General features: G+C 50.5%; 1 protein-coding gene across 4 annotated transcripts in view; it reads right to left on the reverse strand.

Moving 5' to 3' along the window:
* Positions 1-22,894, reverse strand: part of STARD13 (StAR related lipid transfer domain containing 13) — a 347,642-nt gene that overhangs the window by 43,755 nt on the left and 280,993 nt on the right. For all 4 annotated transcript variants that reach the window (XM_053665600.1, XM_037129335.2, XM_037129326.2 and 1 more), the window contains one exon: positions 417-488. In XM_053665600.1, coding sequence (XP_053521575.1) covers positions 417-488 — 72 coding nt within the window. The remainder of the gene's footprint in view (positions 1-416; positions 489-22,894) is intronic.

The raw sequence follows: 22,894 nt of genomic DNA on the forward strand, positions 1-22,894 counted from the left end.
GTAGGAGATTTATCAACACCTAATTTAGTGTACTTGCAAGAAAACTGAAAGTGGTGAAGAAGATGAAGGAGAGGGAGAGGAAAAAGAAGGAGGAGGAGGAGGAAGAGGAGGGGGAGGGAGAGGAGGAAGTCAGTGCAGGGGGCTGCTGATGGTGGAGTGCTGATGGGTGGTGGCCAGGACCTGAGGCCAGAGAGGGCGGAGCCTGACCAAGGCTCATTTCTGAATGGGCGTCGAGGTAGGGAGGGGAGGGAAGGGCAGGAAAAAGGAGGAGCCTGGTCACTGCAAAGCCAAGGGAGAGAGACAGAAGTAAATAAAAAAGAAAGGTGAGAGAAGACTTAGACGTCAGAACAGCGCAGCGTCAACAGCTGTATTTTTCCTTCGCCCTCTTTGTAAAGCGTGATGGGAGGACGACCTACCCTCGTACAGCTGGGCGTACTGCGGGAACCCGGCAGCCCGGAGCCAGTCACATGCTTCCTTGGCCTCGATTTCTGGAAAACACAAGAAGGGAAGAGGGTGAGTCCCAGGCCCAGGCGATGGCGCCCTACCTTCTTCGCCAGGAGACACTGGGAGCAACGCTGTTCCAGGCAGGTGCTCGGAACGGGCCTTCCATGAACGGTGTAAAATGAGCACCCATCGGGCGGTACTCCGTGTGTGTCTATGAAGATTGTCCGCAATGTCAGTCCATACGTGCGCAGATAAGGACGAAGCCACAGACTAGAGAACACAGAGATGGGTGTCGGGTGGGGAAAAGGGCCTTTATTGCCACAACAGGAAGCCGGGGACCAGGGAAGGAGAAATCGTTCCCTAGGGTCCTTTTCTTAAAACAATTGTTTTGACTTTCAAAGGTGAGGCTAAGAATATTTATAAACATTCCCTTATTCCCTTACTTTTGTGATAGTGAGAGAAAGAACACAACTGGGTACTCCAGGAAAATGTATTTCCTAAAGAAGAAAGGTATTACAGAAATCCAATGTATTATTATTTCTCTAACCTTCAAATGGCTTATAATTCCCAACACCTTATAACAAGAGGTGGGCGCATTAGAGTGGCCTCTCCCTGCGGAGAAGCTGCTCATCCGGAACTGAGACACGAGTTTGAGGGGCTGCTAGAACCTCTGGAGGCAAACCCAGGAGTCTGGTGAGTCCCCTTGGGGACCATTTTCCCTGGGGACATCTCCTCAGCACACCGGACCGCCGGGAGATGAGGAGGGCTGTATGGTATTGACCTCGTGAGTCCTGGATCATGTCCCAGCCACCACATTAGATAGATATGAATCCAAGGGAATGAGGTTCATCTGTCCAAGTTCGCTTTTTCCCAGCGAGATTAAACAGCTTATTATGACAGACCCCTCCCTCTCCTGCTGGTCAGGAGCTGGCCGGGCCCTGTGTTGGCATTTACTCTGTTGTTCCTTTGGCCCCACAGCCAAAGCATGCAGGGACCGGGACTGGGGTCGCTGCCAACGCCAACTGTCAACTGTGGGGCCGAGCCCGAGCGTCCACGGGGAAGCTCGTTGTCTGCACAGTCCCGCGTGTCCCGTGACAGAGCTAACCGCTGCGTGTTAGAAAATAAGCCGACGGCCAGACCCAGCACGGGCCCCAAAGGGAAGAGCAGACACCCACATTCCTGGCCCACTGATCTGGTTGGGCCTGGACTGAGGTTTGCCAGTCAATGCAGGGAAGCGCAGCCTGTTGGTGGCCTTTGTCCTCGAGTGCCTGCTTCGTTGGGCACCCTCGAGCCACTGTCGCTGGTGTGGTGGACAGTCTCTAAACCTTGAGTGCCCTCCCCGACACAGCGGGCACTCATCCCTGCGTCTGTGCCACTCAGATACGCCTGGGGCGCCCGGCTCGGGGACAAACGCTGTGGGGGCACCTCTGTCCAGAGCGGTGTCTCTGAGACCCACAAGTTCAAGTCCGTCTGTGGAACTGTACTGAGCTGGCTGACTGGGTGGCAATTCTGGGTGCCTCCAAAGTGCTATGTGGCCCTCACGTGAGAGTGAAAGCGGTCACTCAGAAGGTCACACAGAAATCGCAGGGGTAGGCAGAGAGGCGCGTTATCGCTGCAATACGTAAGTAGACCACGGGCTGAGTTACTGCGGAACCTTTCGCCCTGGAAATGGTAAAGCTCCAGATTTGCTTTCTAGTTCACTACAACACAGTGGTTCGTGATGAAGAAACATCTCATTTCGGCGGGTCTCAGAGGAGCACCGAGTTCTGTGTTTCCCATTAGAGCCACAGGAAGACCGTGCCTTTTCCGGTCCCAGGATCCCTTTTTGCCGCCATGGACATGCAGCGTGAAGCCGGAGAGGCCCGGACAGACAGATTGCAGAGGGACGGGGAGGAGACTGGGAGGCAGGGGCTCCCGACACAGCGAGCTCAGAGCAGAGGGAGAGTGAGCATAGGAAACAGCAGGGACCCCTGCCCCGCCCGGCCTGGGAAAGGGGTGCGGGTGGGGTGTGGCCCAGACACTGGGGAAGCAAGGACAGGGCGTGAGCTGGGGCAGGGGTGGGCAGCAGGGGTCCTCACAGAGAAACGTCTTTCGAACTGAGGGCTCTGGCTGGGCCATGGAACAGGGCTCAGGCTGGCCTGGGAGATGTCATAGAAAGGCCCTCGAAATCATTTCATTTTATTTTATTTTACAAGAGCAACGCAGATACTAAACTGAAATCCTATGCGTACAGAAACATGAATAATCAAATCTTAGCCAGAACCCAACTAAATTACATCCTTAAACAAGCTGTTATTTTGAATGGACCAGGTGTCCTGCTTTCCAGTCTCAGAGTCAGAGGACAACAAAAACCGCAGTTAGTAGAAAATAAATGAAAAGGAGCCACCCCCCCCCAACCATGGCACTAGTTCCTCACCATCACCTCCCCCCCCACCCCCACTTTCTACTGCACGGCTCACTATTCTACTCCTGAACCATCTCTGAGACCCATCCCCCACTCTCGCTGTAGGCCAGACACCTTGATATCTCCACTTAAGGGCCACGTGAACTATCGTTTACCACCCAGGGACAAGGCGAACAAACCACACAACCAAACAACCCATAATGAACCACCACCAAATTTGACTTTGCCTGTCAAGTTGAGGTGGAGAAAAACAAAAGCCTTCCAAGTCTCCTGAGTCCACACAGCCCCTGCTAAAACCTATCAGCCGGATGCTCAAGTTCCCCCCAGGGCACAGGACCCTCGCAGTGGCCAAACGGACTGGGACAGAAATCATTGTTGCCAGTGCCGTCATTTCACAAGTATTGGCCTAGGGAGAGGTGTGTGACATTTGAGGAGGGTATGAAAGTCCCTATTTGAGTGTGTGTCTGCTGCCCGGTGAAACGAGATGGGACGGCTTTAAGGGCCATCACAGTCCCACCCCCATGGTTCTATCCGCTCCCACCTGCACCCCTGCCTGACCCTGGAGCTGCTGCTCCAGGGCTGCGAGGACAAGCACGAACCTGCTGCCCGTCTCCCGTGGCGACCGAAGTATGGGGTGGAGCCAGAGTGCGTCCCAGGACAGACCCCCACAGAGGTCACTGAAGTGCATTCCTGGAGAAAATCCAACCTGTTTGGTTTATAACCATGATTGAATTTCCATAAAATTGTTGTGACTATTACATGTAAAAACCATTTCTGTTTCACTCCAGCGGGTGTCTATTTTTGCTTGTCCAACATCCTCCTCCACTTCTTCAGATGACAGAAGTCTCGATGTTAAGGACCTCTCTCATGTGGTTTAGGGGAGCTGGCACCCCCCTTGCTCCGGCCACAGTCCGTGGCCATCACTGCCACCCCTGCAGGGATCATGTGCTCCTGAAGAGCACCCCACTCCCCTTGGTCTAAGAAGACCAAAGAGCTCTGGCACCTTTAATCAATAGCTATTTGGGGGCTGAAATCCAATGGCCAGAAAGGCAGATGTCACGTTTTTTCAATCGATTGCTTGATCGCTACCCAAACCCAAACTCACTGTTCACCCTATAAATCCCGAAGACGGTTGGGTGCTCGGCATCCTCTTCTGCCGCGTCTCGGATTCTGCCCGAGGGGGAGTTACTTGCTTTGCCTCTGGTGCACGTGTGTAGCACACAGTGTGACCCCCCCCCCCCGAGACGGATGCAGTGGGGTGGGGGGCCGGCGGGCTGTCTCACCAGCTGCCCAGCAAGCAGCGCATCCACGGGAATGAGAACGAAGTCACCTGGGAATCAGCCAGGGCCTGCACGCCAGTCTCAGAAAGTGCTATTGTGTTCCTTAATTACACACACTCGGGGCTAAAAACCTAAAACGTACAGAGAGGCACATGGACAGAAAAAAGCCGGCTCCTGTTCCATTACTAACACCCAATATTATTGATGTGGCCCTTATCAAAATGGTGATACGGTAACATCTTTGGCCGACAAATTTTTTTCACATAATAATACATTGTGAATATTTCCCTGTATAACAATACTGTTGGCAAAAAAGGCACTTTTACTCTGTGCTGAGATTGAGGCCAATTTTTTTAAATACTTGATTTTTGACTGCGGCCCATCATATTTCGGCCCTGGGAGGTTATGCCACCCAAGTGAGAGACGACCGTTTGGGAGGCCACACCGACAAAGGCGGACTATGGGGAAGACGGGGGGCCGGCGCGACTTAGACGAGGTCGACCAGCTCTTTCCCAAAAGGAAGGTCGGCTGGTGAGGTCTGGCTGCAGGCAGGTGGACGGGGCTCGGTGAGCTCAGGAGTCACATGGATCCCGGCCAGTGCGCCGCCCGGGTTGGCCGCTCGGCTCGTGGTCCAGGCTCACAGAGTCCTTAAAGTGGTGTTTCCAGAACGCTCAGGAACTGTGCATTCTTCCAGCCGACACTGGGACCACATTTTGGTTCACATGCATCGCAGCGCAGCCGATACTTCTCAGAGCTAACCCAGAGGAATACTCTCCTTTCCAAATGACCGAAATTTTAAATGTGGGCCCCCATGAAACTCTATCCTCATCAGAAAACTAGCTGGCCAGAAGGAACCTGGTCTCCTGTGGGTCGTTTATAAAGTGACTATATACAGGCACATATATTCATGTTGTTCTTATAAATCTGGAATGTCGATGGACATGCCGGCTCCAAGGGAAGTGGGTCTTATTTCTTAAACGCTCATTGAAAGGACTCGAGAAGAGTGGGGAAGAAAAACGCCTCAGTCTCCTGGAGAATTAGACGAGCAGGCTTGAGAAGGGTGTTTTGTTTTTTCACTGGAACTGGCTAAGAAGGCAGGCACCCTTGTTTCTGAAAGACAGTGGGTGACTCCGCCCCCACGGGACGTCTGCAGCGGGTGCAATTACCGCTCTCAAAGCACGTCACGTTTCATCAGCCTCGCTGCAGCCGGCGTAGGTGACTCCTGTGGCTGGGGTCACTTCATTAGTCATGTTACTACTTAGGACTGACCACGCCTCTCTATCTTCAGGTGGAATTTCCCCAGTGAAGCCCCAGGTACCGAAGGCGTATTCACTGGGCCGCACACAGGCTAGCTTTGTTATAGTCAGTGCCAGAGTATCGCCCTGTCTGTGTGTGGATGTGAACGACGGACGTGGGGTAGACCTCCCAGGAGGGCTTTACACCGTGAGCACAAGTGCGGGGCGTGGCGGCAGGCTCCCCACCTTTGCACTCTCTGAGTTACACAGAAGGTTCATTGCCATGTAAGAAGGTCTGAACAAGCCTTCAATGTCTACCAAATACATGTATGTTTTTTCTAAGGCGCATATTTTCCTTCCATGACATTTTAAGTTACTGATAGGAACCAAAGTAGAGGTTGTTTAGAATAAATCTAAAATTATTCACCACTGAATAGTCATCAGTGGAAAACTAATAAATGCTTATTTTAGATCCCTAGAACTTAAGGCAACTTTTCCCTGGACATGCAGTGGAATATCTTGCTGCAGGCTGATCTTTAACTACAGAAGAAAGAAATCTGGGAGACGGATGCATGCCTGTACCCCGTGTACACAGAGGCTCATGGCTGCATTTGTGTGTTTCTTTCTGGGAAACACGAACCACAGATGTGAGGAGACACACCGCTCTGTCACCGATTCTACGCACCGGCCGTACTTCCCAGGACCTGCGGTGTCTCCTTCAAGCTGGACCCATAGCGAACCCAGCCACTTAGAAATCGCTTCTGTTTTTGCAAAAGAGGGCCATGCAAATTCTCCGCCCAAGTACCAGGTCTGCTCCTAGTCACTCAGGGTTGTTTTAAATCACTCTTTGCTGTGTGTTTAAAAAAAGTCATACATAAAGATGATAAAGTGTTTACATATTAAAAGGTAATTTTCCCAACTGCCCTAAAGAGGCAACTCATGTAAAATGTATTAACTATACAAATATTAAAAAACGCTTTTTATGTTATGTAACATATACAACACATACGTTTAATTGGTTATTTATTCTTAATTTGTTTAACTGTCAAATTTATAATAATAATGGGTGCACACACGTTCCCTTCCTTCCGTGTTCCCAGCGATTCCCTGCCCTTCCCAGAGGCCACGTGAGCTGCAGTTCTCGTCCAGTTGGGAGACACATGTGGCCCATCCCGTCCCGTGGACGCGCTGCCTGCCGGACGCCCTGCTTTGGACCCCGCAGCGGGAGCCGCAGCAAGGACGGCTGGCGTCAAGCACAGCTCGGGAGGGGCCGTCGCTGGTCCTGCCCCCTCTCCTGCTCTCGTCACCTTCCCACAAGGCCAGTGCATCTCAGACAGAAGGTGTCCCCTCGGCCTGGCTCCCCGAAGTCACGGCAGAGCTGCCGCTGACATGTGAGGTGACCAGGTTTTGTGCCACTGCCCCTTGGAGGACAGTCTGTGACAGTGGCGGGATCCGGCACCAGCCAATGTAGCATGGCTCCCAGCCAGGCGCTCTTGGATGACACTGTTGCCAAATTGCCATCAGCATGTCACAGACACGGACATAGGCCCTCTCCGTAATCACGTCTGCTGGGAAGTGTGCCTCCCACGTGACCCGTGTGGGATGTGGGGAGGACAAAGCACCGTCCCCGCTCACTGCTCCCACACACCTGCATGTGTGAGGGGTGCACACATGCTAACACACACTCACTAACACACACACACACCGCCCACAGAAAGTCAAGTGCTCCGCTACCACTGAGCAAGAACGCTCGTCACTTATATACATACCATATTCCTGATAATATAAAAAATGAACCCCACCCCCAGTCAATCTCAGAGGCGAAGAAAGCAGGAAATCCTCGATCTACCAGCCGGACGGTTTCTGCCCAGGCCATTCTGCGGCCGGTTTGCCGGGAGGCAGAGCATCCTCCGGCCTCCTCTTCCTCTTGGTGCAGAGGGTCCCCGGGCTTGTTGGGTCTCTCCGGGAGGCCGCATACCTGCGCAGACACACGGACGCCCCACATGGTGAGGGTGTGGAGCCACTGCTGGCCACTCAGTCCCAAGAGAGCCAACAGGTGGGGGCAGGTAAGCAACCAAAACTCAAAACAGGGGGACAAAGAGCGGACTTGGACAGCCGGAGAGAGGGCGGGGCTGAGCAGGCGTTGAGCAAACTGCCTGCAGGGCGAGGCGCCGGACAGAGGAGTCTCGCGTTCCCTTTCTTGGGACAGGAGTGCGGGCTCCTGGAAACGGTCTCTCTCTAACCCAGCCTCTCGGCTCCTCTCGGAAAGACGGAGAATAACAGCTCCTGAGAACCGACTTCCACGTGGCTTCTCCGCCAAGCCCCAACTCCCACAGGCTGGCCAGCCAGCCTGCCGGGATCAGAAGGGTCCTAGCCTGTCCCCTCCCTGTCATGCCCGTGACTCCCTGCCCGAGGAAGACAACTGCTCTGGACCAGTCCCACCACCACGAGGGAGTCAGCTTTCTTTGCTTCGGAGAGGTGCTCTCCATCCTGAATCGCTTTAAGACCTTCATATTTTTAAGTGTTAAAACGATGCGTATCTTTAAAGAATCGACCCCCTTCTATATATACTTCCAGCCACATCGGAACGTCTGTACTTGTGAAGGCTTATCTGCTATTTTGGTTGCTTAGCCCAACTCTGGGACAGCTCTGGGTACTTCAGTGACACCAGAAGTTTCCGGAGATGAACTCCGCGGGCTTCTTTCTAAAGAAGCTCGGAATCTGTCAGCATGAAATGACTTTGAGAATCCTCTTCCAGTCTCTCCCTTCTTTGGGGGAAGCCTGGCGAGATACCGCGCCCAGGCTTCCGGCTCCCAGCCCAGGGCTTTGTGCGTTTAACTTCTCAGGAGCTGTGTTTTCCTAAATCAATCAGAACTAGCATTTGTTTAACTCAATCCCAAGGAAAGATGAGCCAACTCAGCTGGAATTCGTTATCTATCTGTCAAAACTTGACAGTGGCTGTGACGTGTGTGCACACTTAGTATCTTTAAATATTTACTAGGAGTAAATATTTACCAGGAATTCTTCAATGTGTCTTCGCCGGTTTTCTGGATGCTTTTTACCCGCCGTGACGCTGCTTCTGGGACTGATTGCCGACACATGCACGGGTCAGCCCAGAAAATGCGAGCCAGATCCAAGGAACTAAGCTTTTCTCTTAGGTGTTCAGCTATTGTCCTGTTTTTCTCCACCTTCTTCCTGGCCACAGGCTGCTGAGGCTCGAGGTCCGCTCTCCAAATGCTGAGAGTCTTATTTTGTAGTCCATCACGGGCAGTGGTGTTACACATCCATTCTACATGTGATCTCAGCCGAGAGGCTGAGAAGTGATACAAATCCCTTTTAGAAAACAACTGACAACGAGCCCAGGGAGTTGAAATGGCTTCACCCGATTTGGGGTGGGAGGAGGTCAAGCTTCCTACTGCAGAGGTGAGACGCTTCACCTGCATGTTGGCACCATCTCCTTCATGGGACTCACCGACACATCAGTGATTTGCTTCATGCCGTGGTCTAACCCCATGGCACACGGATGACACAGTCATCGAGTTTCCCATAAACGTGCCCCAAATGCGCTCAAACAGGTATTCAAAAGCTATAGAAACTACAGCAAAACTTTAAAAACACTGAAAACAGAAAAGTTTAAAAATCTCTGGAGAGTTGGATTTATATAGCAAGAGCTTCTAATTTTAAAGAATTCTTCAGGTCCTGATAATTATTGCCCAAGAAACCTCAGATGGACGTCTTGAAACTTTGAGTGGGAGGCCACAGTGGAACACGGCACGTGAACACCCAGCTGCTTCCGACGGGCAGTTCAGGCCACTCCGCCTGATACGACATGAACGTAATCCCCCGACTAGCTTTGGACACGCATCCATTTTTACTCATGCAGTCAATACGGGCGTCTTGACCACTGCCCTTGCCCAAATTCTCACTGCGTTCAAGTATAAAAGAATCGTGTCCCCTAAGAACAGACTTAAGAGATAAAAGTGACAACATGTCCTCTGAAGTGAAATGTAAACCTAGGATATGAAACACCCACACAGGTGCACACGCACCAAGGCTGAAGGGTGCTACGACAAGGAAAGAACACGAGCCAACCGGGCAAAGGTGAAGGTGTTATCAAGGACCCTTTCACGACTGAAACACCAGCAAACTGGCACCACGGAAGGTCACCGGGGATGCGAGTTACAGATAACATGCACCTCGGCGCGCCCCACCGGCCGCTGCACATGGGGGAACCAACTACACAGCAGGCTGAGCACAGAAAACACTGGGCTCCTGACTGGAGAAGCCTCCAGTCAAGACACACTTACTTCTTTTTCAAAAATCAAAAAAAGTAATTTCAATGACCTGATACTATAGAGAAAGGAAGAGAGAGAAGGACAAAGAAAGAAAAATTTGCTGTAATTCTACCACCCAGCAATTGACATTTTGTTGGCATAGAGTCTCCAATTTCTTTTCTGTGCAGATGTGTCTGTATCTGGGCGAAGTATACTGTCTAGTTTACATAATCTTTGAATGAAATTGCAATCTGATTTCCACCGGACAGTGCCTTTTGAACCTCTTGCCATGCCAAAAGATGTCCTTCTCAAACTTTCTAGATGGCTGAACGACATTCTTATTGCTATCACTTTAAAAAGCATCTTTTAAAAAAAAAGTTGATTCAGGCTTCCATGGTGGTGGGCTAAAAATAATAAATGCAGCCTCTAGAGGCTTTCATTCCAAATAAAGCATTTCTCCAGAGCGTGTGTCCTAGTGCATGCGTTTCCGGGAGTGCTTCTGGGTTGGCATTTCTCACGTTCTTTTACATTCTGGATTAAGACGCATCTCATATGGTTCTAATTTGTATTCTCAGCAGACTTCAAAAAGGAAATTCCAAGTGGAAGTTTATCCCTACAGCAGAACTATGTTTAAATGAAGCTACAGGGATGTCTTAAACTAACACAAGTCAGGAAGTTCAAAGTCAAGGGCAGATGCTGGACCGTGTTCCCACCTCTCCCTCCTCCCTGGTATTTGGAAAGTGGAGATTTTATGTAGCAGCTGCTCGGCCTGTCTTTGGCCTCCTGCACTCACATGTAGATAATTTCAAAGATGTGTTTCAAAACATCATGTAAGAAACTGGTATTTTCTGAAGGGCGTTGCCAGAGTTTCAAGGTTACTCTTAAAAAACAAAACAAAACAAAACAAATAAGCTGGTCCAAGTACAGAAAAACTCCTCATCTGGTTTTAATAACTAGGTGGCTATTTGGAGTCTAGGTGACTCCTCAAATCCTTTAAATAACCGAATGCAAAATACGACCCAAGTTTAAACAACCAGCATATCCATCGAGGATGAATCTCTTTAGAACAAAACAGTTTTATTTCTGTGCGGGATTAATGTTTTTGCTTTAAAACAGAGTCTACAATGAAGGTATTAATACAGTCTAATTTAATTTTGCTTTTAAGCGATGGCATATCTATTACTAAAAAGCACCTCAACTTTCTTCTTTTGTTGAATACTGATACTTAGTTTTATGAATTCACTTTTAAGAAAGAGTTGATTTGGTTGGAAGATGTTCCTATATTTGAGGGTATCAGCGGGCCCCGTGGGATACGTAATACTCCACGAAGCTGACAGAAGCAAGGCCAGAGGGCCAGTCCTGGCTTTGCCTGCAGTCCCTTCATAACCTTGCCTAAGTTAACCTCAGCACGCCTCGGTCTCCTTACCTCTGACACGGGGACAGACAACAGCGCCTACTTCAGAGTGCTGCTGTAAGGCTGAGATTAGTGATGGCCTGCGAAGTGATCAGTGGAATGTACCCGGGGCCTGGTGTTTGTTGCTATTACCACAACGGAGGGGAAAGGCATATTGTCACTCTCCATACTGGAAGGGGGTGGTCCCGATGGATTCTGATTCTCTCCACTCAGCCCCCCTTCAGCTGGCCTTCAGAAAGAGAAGGCAATTGTCTACTGATTTATCTCACGGACACCGGCCGAGTGCCCACGATGTGCAAACCTCAACAGAACACTGTGGGAAGTGCGTGGCTGTGGGCAGCCAGGTCCAGCCCTGAGGCCTCTGAGTCAACCAGGAAAGGCAAAGACCTACCCAGGCGGCCCTACAATCCAAGAAAGCAAAATCCTCCAGGGGTCAGAGCAAGACAAGTTTGAAGGTGAGATGAGGTTGGAGTTGGAAGGTGGCGAGCTAACTGGTCCTTCCTGCAGCACCCCAACCCCGAGCCCGGCGTCCTTGTGAGTGCACGTGTGTGCTCACACTCCCCAACTCGTGCCTGCGGGGGCACTGCGGAGCCAAGTGCCCCTGTACCCCGATTCTCCTTACCACAGGAATCTAACAGGAGATCCAGTTTGTACATTCACAGGGGTGTCCAACCTGTGGCCTATGGGCCGAATGTGGACCGGATGGCTATGAAGGCAGCCCAGCGTAAAATTGTACATTTACGTAAAACACTACTTAGTTTTATTACTTAGATGGGCACATTTTCTGTATTAGTGATCACAAACTTGGTATTTTAGAAGGTTATCGAAAGGGCCGCTGCGTAATTAAGGTTATTATGTGAGGACTTTGTTGCTTATCTATGGTGGCAGATCTCACAAAAATTATGCACACACCTTTTTTTTCTTAGCTCATCAGTTTTCCTTAGTGTTTGTGTATTTAATGTGTGGCCGGAGACAACACTTCTCCCGTGGTGGCTCAGAGACGCCAGAAGGTTGGACACCCCTGCTCTGGAAGCTCTCGTTGCTCTCTTTCTGTCAAATATTGTATTGCAGGAAGAAGCGCACCTCACACGGTGCGATGCTGTCTAACGCGATAAAACGAGAGTCTGCGGTGACCCGTGAGGAGACCGCACAGGACGGCACTGGGCCTCCACAGGCGCGACTCGTAGGGTCTGAACTCCAGGTGGGCGGCGACAGCCCCGTGATGCCAGCGCGCAGTGGGCTGCCGGTGTGCGGGTCAAGTGTTAGCAGCCGCGTGCCTGGTCGGTGGGAGTCTCAGGGCAGATGTGTTTCCGCAGCTCCATCGGAGCCCTGGGAACAGAGCTTGTATCAGACCCGCAAGCTTCATCAAGGGAAAAGCCTCCAGATGATTATTTTTCCATGTTATGAGAAAAAACCCTGAACAAATAAATAAATTGTGAGCAAGGAATACAGGCTCTCTGTGGAGTAATGACTGGGAGAAGCTGAGATTCATGCTGAGCCCAAGTTCAGTGACCTGAAGGGGTTGTAAGTCTCCCAGATGGGCCCCCTGCCAGGTCACCCCCACTAGGTGTGAATTCAGGGATCATCTCCGTGAGGAGGCAAAGGGGAAGGAGTTTAAATACGTGTGCTTAAAATGACCGCAACGAACATTTCACGACGGCTCAAATTATACCTGATGCTGGACAGAAAATTCAGAAAGTGGTCCTCTTTGAATCTCTTGCCCCCAAAATAAAGAACAATACAAATCAACACACACACACACACACACACACACATTTTTACGATGAACCAGTGGTCCTTGACCTGAGGTTTTGTGGACAGAACTCAGAAGCCCAGCAAGTCTTCGCCTGCACGTGTTGTTCCTGGTCTCAGCCCCGGGCAGGTGAATGTTGATTGAAGAGTGAGGGACTATATTAAGGGGAAAATATCGATAGCTTTAAATATTTACTGGCCGATAAACACCTAAAGCACCGTTCAGGTACTCAGCTCCCTTGGAGCCCCCAGGGCTGTCGTGAGTGTGGGAACAGGTACTGTGAGAGCCATCTGCACACTGTGAAGTCCTGTACGAAGACACAGCAACGTTATTCTGGCTGTGACTCCCCCTAGGGAGAGAGTCCCCAGACACCCTGGGTAGCAGCGTCTTTGCAGATGCTGCTGAGTTTTCTGAAGGGCGGGGCGTTTGATGCGGTCCTGTCCCTGGCTGGGAGGGTCACTGTGGCGGGCTCCCATCCCCTTTTCCTTCCCGCATGGAATCCTGGGAGTTCCAGGGCCCCAGGTCACTATACAGTTGGGTCTGGACAAGTTAACAGGGAGGAGCGATTTTTCCCATTTCTCGCAAAGGAATCACTCCGCTTGACTGGGACATATTCATCCTTGAGAATAATCGGACACAATCATACAAAAAGAATACCATAGGACTTTCAAATGTTTGGGCCGAAATCTTAAGTAAAAACTACACTCCATCGAGTTGTGAACATGCACACACACGCAAACCGAAACAAAGTTTCACAAAACAATAATTACACTTTTTACGTATGCAACGCCACCTCACATTTCCTGTTCCGTTGTCTTCTATTAACAATTGCTGGGTACGCCTGCGGGCTTCAGGGCCCCACTTGAAGGGGTGCTGCCGAACCTGACGCCCGGTTCCATGAGGAGCGTCTGATTAAATGAGTGAGTTGAACGTAACTGTAAGAATCTGACCGCCGAGAGTCCTGGATGCCGCGCCCCTCCTCCATTCCCCACGACCCCATCGCACGACCCCAGGACCGGCTGAATTTCTCCTTCCTCGACCCCCTTTGCTTTGGTTTAGACTCTCAGGGGCGCCCAACCTTTTGGTGCCTCTGGGCCGCAGTGGAAGAAGTGCTGTCCAGGGACACACATTAGATACATTGTGACATGTAATCACACAAAAAATCTCATCGTGTTTTAAGCACGTTTATGATTTTGTGTTGGGCCAAATTCACAGCCATCCTGGGCCGCAAGCGGCCTGCGGAGCACTGGTTGGACACCCTGACAAGGCCAGAACAACAGGGGGCATTTACCTCTGCAGTCCTGGTCCCCGCACGGGGCTTCGGACCTGACTCTGCCTTCTATACGCCTTGAGCAAAATGAGTTATGTAAACTGACAAAATGCAGGCACTTAAAAAATTCGAGCCGTTGTTATTAACCAAAATGAGTGCTGGTTACATTTTTCTTCTGCTGTCCTCGGATGGCAGAAGAAAATAAACAGATGCCTGGAATGATTGTATCTGACATTTCCCTCTTCACAGAGGCAGAATGGGACATGTCCATACTTGTTCTAACACGAAACGCTTTCCCTCACATTTTAAGCAAACTGATGCTCCCAGATCAACTCTCTTGCAGCCTCTTCTCCTCACGGCCGTTCTGCCAGGCTCTCGGGGTCCCAAGGTTAAGTTTTCCAGAGGAATATCCCAGTGAGAGAGATCAGAGTATTATGATTAAATAACAGCTTCCCTGCACGCCCGAAAATATGGGGCTCAGACAAATTCCACTCCGTTCGGCCCATGATCACTTTCCATTGGACCCAGAGGTCTGTCTTAGATGAAGTGAGAGGCCTACAGGCAGATGACTGTCAACCAAGCTCAAGATCACAGGTCGGACGCAAAATCTCTGCTGAGCAGCATCAAGTGTGGGCTCGGAAACAAAGACCTTCCTAAATCGGTTTCCATAAAATGGCAGGAGGGCTTGCATTCTGAAGGCAATCTGTGAGTTTTAGTCATGAACACAACCAACGTCTTGCGAAGATAACTTCAGAGAAAGAACCTCAATTTGCTCCCTCACTCACCTGCTTAAAATCCTTCCTGGGTCCCCAGTCGCTCCAAAGTAAAACTAGCTTCTGAGAACAGTTTATGGTACTTGAGCTTAGCAGGGGTCCTTGGCGGCTGCTCCCACCTCCCACCGACTGCCCATGCGCCCTGCACAGCAGCCGAGTTGATTCGCTAAACTGGCCACCACCTCCCCGAACCCATCCTCTGCTCCCCGGAGGTGCTTTCTCCCACTTCTTCCGACAGGCGGATTCTTATTCTTCCTTCCCTATTTCTTTAACGCTCAGCTGCAGCCCTGCCTTCTTGGAGGGTGGAGTCCTTCCTGACCACCCCACTTCTGCTCGTCCCTCCTCGTACCTTCTGGCACCTCTCGCTCAGCACTTACCCTGACCCTCGAATTTTCGGTGGACTCTGCCTTCCACAGCCTCGGTTGCTTCCACAGGCACCGTCTTTGCCCACCCGGCCGCGGCGCGGCGCACAGCACCCCGCAGGGGCTCAGCCAGGGTGTGTGTAGCAAACTGGGGGAGCTGCCAGCACACAGGCTCTTCAAAGACATTTCGCGTGAGGAGTGTGGACAGAAGGGACAGACCCTGCGGCTCCCTGGGGACCCGCGGGGCATCGGGGAAGAGGCCAAGCCTCCACCCCCTCTGTTCACTGTTTTCTTTCATGTCACGAAGGAACGCCGCGGACTGGCGTCCGGTCTCAAAACGAAGTCGCAGGGATAAAGGGCGGCTTTGGGACAGAAAGAACCACAGGCTTTCTAATGCATCAAACCCCTAAACGTCACTAAAAGGCAAGGTGGGCGTGTCCGCTTCACGGGATCACAGGGCTGGGTGTGTACCGAAGAGAATGCTCTGTGTAGAGAAAACGCTCAAGACTTCTTTTTGTTTTTAATATTCTTTTAAAACAGATTTTATTTATTTATTTCTAGACGAGAAGGGAAGGAGAAAGAGAGGGAGAAAAACATCAATATGTGGGTGCCTTCTGCTGGCCCCCTACTGGGGACCTGGCCCGCAACCCTGGCCTGTGCCCTGACTGAGAGTCAAACTGGTGACCCTTTGGTTCCCAGGCGGGCATTCAATCCACTGAGCCACGCCAGCCAGGGCAAGAGTTCTTGATCATTTCGGTGCTTAAACTTTTATTTGAAATCTCTGAATCTCCTCATACATGCCCTTTAACTCATTAATATAGTTTGAAAAGAAACATGACGTTTCTGAGACTCCCTTCTTGGTACTAAAAGCACCCCTGAGAAGCACGCAGGTACCGGTGAAGCCACGTTCCTAGCCTCTCTTAGATTTCATGCCTCTCCTCTCTGTCTGGTTTCTCCTTACTGTCCAAACAGTGTGCTATTGATTACATAGTCCATAACCTCACGTATTTCATGACGCGATCATTGGATAAGCAAATGTATAGGATTTGAAGTTAATAATTCTAAAACAGCAACAACAACAAAAACTTCAGATCTCTTTTGGTTTACCAAATTCTAGGTTTTAAAATTGTCTTTGGCACCATGGCTCTCTTAGGAAAACCTAGAGAGCACCGAACTACCAACAGATTGTTCCAGAAACTTCCTATGGAACAGCTTCAAGGATTTACAACCATCCTTCCATTGACAGGGCTTGTTTCCAATCACACTGTGAAAATGGAGGGGGGACTGTTCACAGCAGGGCTTTGGGTCACTTGTCTGGGACTGAGGGGAAGTGTCCCATGAAGGCTGATGTCATTGTCATTTCGGAAATTCCAGCCCCGGGTCACTCTCCCCTCTGGGTGACTCTTCCAATCTGGAATTCTCTTTCCCGCCTTCTCTCACCACCCACTCTCTGCCCCCTGGGGGAACCTCGAGTCACTTCCTGCCATTAAACTTGTGGCTGAACTTGCCCTTCTGTGAGAGCCTGGGGGGGCTCTGATGGGAAGAACTGGGGGTGAGGGGCTGCCTGGGAGGCCGGCAGAGGGCGGAGGGGGTGTCCCACAACTGCCGATTCCGCAGGAGACCAGTACATCGCCAACGCAGGACCGGTCTGCTTCGTGCTTTAAGACTTGGTTTGCCTCCCGGACCCTGACTGCAGCTTCACAAAGAACAGAAGGTCAAGGAAATGAAAAGGAAATTCTCCAGTCTTTGTTTATGAGAAGTCTGTGGTGCGCACCTGAGACCTAATTAAAAACCGTGGTTGGATGCGCTTCCACTTCCCTGAGACTTGCAGTCTTTGTTGTCGTTAACACGAATAACACACTGGACATAGTGCACAAGGCTCAACTTTCCAGGAAATTATTTTTTCTTTTTTAATTTTCACCCAAGGATATGTTTATTGATTTTAGAGAGGGGTAGGGAGGGAGAGGGAGAAAGAGAACGAAAGAGAAACATCAGTGTGAGAGAGGAGCATTGATCAGTTGCCTCCTGCACGCTCCCCAACCGGGGATTGAACCTGCAACCCAGGCATGTGCCCTGACCGGGAATCAAACCCACAGTTTTTTGATGCACAGGACAATGCTCTAACTGAGGTACCTGGCCAGGGCTCTAGGTTAGTTTTTAATAAAATATTTTTTTTACTCTAGTAAATTTTTTAAATGACCAATTTTAAAATAATATTGCAGCAGAGACAAGCTTAGCATTTCACACACGCATGAGACTGACCGGCAGCCCCCCTGTAGGGAGGCCATGAGACAGGGCCCTGCACAAAGGCACGTGAGTAGTCTGTCCTCTAGTCTAGCGCCCCCTTGTCCGCTGCCCACCAGTGGCCGGCCCAGGGCCCGGGGCCCGGGGGGAGGGGAGTTTCCTGGGCCTGGATCTGGAGCAGAGCCTCTGGTCCCCACACGAGCACAGAAAGCACCCTTTGGGTTGGTCGGGACTCTAACATTGAGAGGGGACAGGGACCTCTACTTACTCCGTGTTGGCTCCCCAGTGGCCACCCTGTGCCTGGACAAGAGTAGGTCTGTGGCCAGTGTTTACAGAAGATGCATGTCTCATGAGTCCTGACAGCAGGCACGTGAAAAAATCAAAATGCGCACAGAGAGTTAACGCTGAGGCATGTTGCTGGGGACGCTCTGACACACTCACACACAGTCAGCTTCCCTCCAAATATTAGTTAACAGCCCTTGGCTTTTATGCCCATTTTTGTTTTCATGGAAAGCATCCAGCTTTCAATACGCACCACACTAAGGCAGACTGTGAGACTGTTTTTCTTTAAGGGTTCGATTTCTCTCCCCTACCCTAGGTCCAAAACAAACCCGATCTCAGCTGAATGAACAGGGCTGTTTTACTACTCCTCAGTCTAGAGACTGAAATGCATTTAAAAAACAGATTAGGGTTATCCAGACTTAAATGTAGGTCTGTCAAGGCAATATATATATATGTGGGGGGGGGTTTAAAGATTCTATTTATTTATTTTAGAGAGAGGGAAAGGGAGGGAGAAAGAAAGGGAGAGAAACATCAACATGTGGTTGCCTCTCACGCGCCCTACTGGGCACCTGGCCCAGGCATGTGCCCTGACTGGGAACGGAACCAGAGACCCTTTGGTTCACAGGCCTGTGTGCAAACCCACTGCGCCACACCAGCCAGGACCGTCGAGGCAAGATGGATGGGGGGTAGGTCTGCCTGCTCCCTGTTCTCTTCACAAATAAACTTCCTGCCCCATCAGACTGGTCTGTGGGTCCTTGAACGTGGCAAATGGTAAGGTGCTTTGCTTTAGTAACAAAGCCCACAAATCCCTCATATGACACTGCATTGCAGGCTAAACTTGATTTCTAGGCTCGAGACTGTGACGTGACTCTTGGTGTCTCCTCTTCAAGCTAAGTGTGACTAGACATTGGGACAGATGCTCCCTGTCTGTCAGGGGTATGCTTCTCTTTTTGCCATTTAAAAGTGTTTCTTTCAATAGCTTGATGCCTCAAAAAATCACAAGGAAGCGTTGGAGATCAAGATTTTCTCAGTTCCTTTAGGATATCTGCAAGAGGTGATTGTGGGCACATTTATAACTTGGTTGTGATCTCCAAAGTGGCTGAATCTTTTAACACTGGTGTTGAAGGACTAGAGGGAACCAAGTTTTAGCTCTCAGACAGAAGCAGTGTGGAAGTCAGGAGGAACGGGAGGTAGAGAAGGAAGAAATGGAGGGAGGGAGAAAGAAAGGGGGGAAAGAAGGAAGGAGGAAAGAAGGAAGGGCAGAAGGAAGGACACTATCTATATGTCACCTTTCAAATTACTTAAACAAAGGCTGGCCCTGGCTGGCCCTGGACAGTCAGTCTCACACTATCCCCTCCCCCTCCCTCAATCTGATTATTGGGCCGCTGTCTATGAAACTCCCCCTAACGAAGAAAGAACCCGCCATTCACCTTCCCCGCTGTATATTGGAGCCCCAATTAAGGACAGCGCTCAGTTCACAGCTACTGTTCTCAAATCAGAAACATCAGCACCTTCTTCAATTTCATCTTCCTACGTGTGACTTCTGTCCCGGCTCCGTTACTCTGCCATTGGCAGGATGGCACCCTCGCCCCGGCCCCTCGCCGCCCAAGCTCCTCCGGGGTCCTAGCAGGAGCTCAGAACGGTCACCCACCGAGAGGCACCCCCCTAAGGCTCACTCCATTTTCACCTTTAGCCCATCTGGATCACTTCGAGTCCAGCTGCACAAAGAAGGATCCCACCCGACTTCAGGTTTATGTCGTTTTAGAACTTGGCTTCTCAACCCTTTCCAGGACAAAACCACCTTTTCGCTGCACTGGGAGCTTTCTGGGCACCCACTAAGCTCACACGCAGCCGGGAATCAATGTTTAGCTAAAGTTCGTTGTGGCTAATGGATTCCTATTTGAGCTTTACCCTGCACCTGGTTTATTTTAAGACTATTTTAAGGATTTACTGAGACACGCGTGACAGCAAAACTCCACACATTGTTGAGCCTGTGGCTCTTAGCACCGCAGCCCCTCAACAGACCAGGAAGAAGGGGGTGCAGTGGAATACACCCCCCTGTCTCAACGTGCGAATAGAAATGACGTTCTCTTCAAAAGTGCAAGCATTCAAAACAAGCAAACGACAACAGTTCACTCAGTGTAAGGCATTATTATGTTCAAGTTTCCAAAGAGACTTTGGAATTTTGTAAACAATTTACAAGGTGTATTTATTTTCATAAGTTATGAGATGTAAAAAACTACATACATAATTTTCAACTTCTAAAAAAATTCTCACCTGAGGACGTGTTTTTTGATTTTTCAGAGAGAGAGGAAGGGAGGGAGAAAGGGAGAGAGAGAGAAACATCGATCGACTGACTCCAACTGGGGACCGAACCCACAACCCAGGCAGGTGTTCTGACCAGGATCAAACCCACAACCTTTTGGTTTTCGGGACAATGGTCCAACCCACTGAGCCATCTGGCCAGGGCCATAATTTTCAACTTTTAAAGTGTATTTTCATTCAGGAAGCTTTGGTGATTGGCCCATTGTGATGTATTAGTTAACAAGTAAGTAATTTCTGAATGTTTTTCATCGTGTTTTACAGAACCATCTGCTCGCTTATTGTCCATCTACTGTAGTTACCAAGAGTTTTATGAAGATCTCTTTTTCATTTTTTGACAAAATGTATACACACAGGAAATCAGAACTAACACGAGCCTGTGGAGAACAGAGACTAGTAGACACAGCAGAGGGCAGATGCCAAGGGAACAAGGGGACGAGTGACCAGCCAGCCGTGGGACGTGGGCACAGCACTGGAAAGAGCTCTCTGCAAAGTCCTCTGCTTTGTAAGAGGACGAGTGATGCTGGCCCCATCCGAAATCCGGAGGCCAGTGCCGCTTAGGAGCTGTGTGAGGGGACAGAGGAGAAGACAAGTCGCACCCCTGTGCACGGCGCACATCTAGACACCAGCTGCACTGTGCCCCCTGAACCTGAGAGCATCCACAGAAACATCGTGGGCGGGCCCAGTCCGCCTGACGCTTTGCTGTGGGACAGCGTGGCTGAGGAGCCCCAACCCCCTGTGGGTCGGTGACCCCACACTGTGGTCGCTGACAGAGCCAGAGAGACAGATGTCCCAAAAAACCACAGCCTCAGCTGTGCTGTCTGTCCGGGACTCGCGACCTGAGCCTGCCCCTCTTTCTGTTTTATTCTTAAATGTAACACTACTGACCTTCCTCTGTTTCGTCAGCCACTTCCAATAAAGACGAGAGGACAGTCGGGATTCGGACTGTGGGGGCGTGAATAGAGTGCATTTTTCAGGCAGTCAGCTGTAAGACAGCCACGAACATGACTGGGTACATGGCCTCACACTGCACTTGGCCTGCAAACCAACTGGCCATTCTGGCTCTCGGTGCACCTGGCCTTGGGCCTCGCACTCGGAACCCGAGGGCTGGGAGTCTGGGCCCTGGAGGCACTTGGCCCTGGAGGCGCTCCGGGCCACCGCAGCAGTTCCCCCGGCTCCTGAAACTGGGCCAGGCACACGGTAGCATTGTAAAACGTGTTGGCAATGACTAAACGGCTGTTACTGAAAAGGCAAAGCGAAAGTTCTAGAGCACGGGAAGGCTTTGGGCATGTCCTAGTTTGACTGGGGATAAACATTTGCCGTGATTGGACTACTTGCTAAACAGGGAATGAGCTACGCAGAGGCGAAAACAGCTTATTGGTAGCTTTCCTTCCAGTTTTCCCTAATTTGTTGATCAGCTAGGCACACTTGCTGGTGGAATTTGTTTCTTAAAAAGAAATGTCATCACTAGCGTAATGTGGTTTTTAAACACGCACTCACGGATGTTCTCCCTGATGTAAACGGTACAAGGCAGGTTCACCTGGCTCACAAAACGCATGTGACTCTTGCTTTCACTCTCTCTGACGCCCTTCAAATCCGCTGCTAGGAGGTACCTGCATTGCAGTGGTTGAAATCACGTGCCAGGCACGATGCTGAATGCTTTGTGCTTTTATGTACATGGCTCACTTAATCCTCACGACAACCTCTAAAAAGGTATTATTAGCCCATCCTCTGCAGGAAGGTAGGGCTCAGAGGGGCTGAGTGAGGTGCGGGGCCAGGAGAGGGTCGGCGACCCGTAGAACCACGGGCTTCGGCTCCAGTCCCAGTCCTCGTGCCTAACCAAACGGGAGCGGTGGGCGGTGGGTAAGAACAGCAAAGCTGTTCCACACCCTTCTGCAAGAAGGCAGGTGTGACAGGAACAAAACCCTGAGGTGTCTGTCCTAAGTGCGATGACAGTGGGAGGGGAATCGGAGACAGAGACAGAGCAGGGAGGCGGCTGACAGCTGGGGGCCCGCAGACACAGGCCGGCTCCCAGTCCCGAGGGTGCGAGGACACTCAGACCCGAGCTGCGGGTGACCGTGGTGGCCCATCCGCCTGCATGTGCGTGACTCTAGGACTGCGGCCTGTGACCAATCACAAGCAGTCAACACATGCTTCTTCCTCACAGACTCCCACCTATCACAGAACCGCTGCGCTTCATCTTCCTCTGCCTCCTCCCCTGGGGCCCAGGTGAGGTCTTTCAAAACACATGACAGCTCTCTTTCCTGCTTCATGTATAAAAAAGGCCCAGCAAGGCCGGGACAGGGCACGGCCCCTCTCCACCCAGACCTGCGGCTGCTGGTCCCTTTGGCCCCAATAAACCTCTTCCTTTTAAAAAGACTTCGCCGTGGAAGTTAAACTTTTTAACAGGTATAAATTATATATAAAAAAGCGATCTAGGGTCCTGGCTGGTGTGGCTCAATGAATGGAGTGGCCAGTTTGATTCCCACTCCTGGGTTCCAGGCCAGGTCCCCAGTAGGCCAGCACTCAATCCACTGTGCCACACCAGCCAGGACAGGCAAAAGACAGATTTAAAAAAAATGAGTAATGAACAGTAAGCAATTTTTTGAAAAGGAAATTATACATACCATTAGTCATTAAAAGTAAAAAGGACCATCGCTGCCAAAGAGACTTTGACACACATTTTTCTGGCCATGTGCCCCTTTTGTACAAACACCCACACACACCGGTATGTCGTGTGAGCCTCAGTTCTTGTCGTAACTTCAAGGAAAAACTTGTTTTCATAAAAAAAACTCGCATTTTCCCATGCTTCTTCACTTCTTGTGCAAGAACTCTTA

This window comes from Artibeus jamaicensis, unplaced genomic scaffold (assembly GCF_021234435.1).
Source record: "Artibeus jamaicensis isolate MK-2021 breed Jamaican fruit bat unplaced genomic scaffold, CSHL_Jam_final contig_415, whole genome shotgun sequence".
NCBI classification, from domain to species: Eukaryota; Metazoa; Chordata; class Mammalia; order Chiroptera; family Phyllostomidae; genus Artibeus; species Artibeus jamaicensis.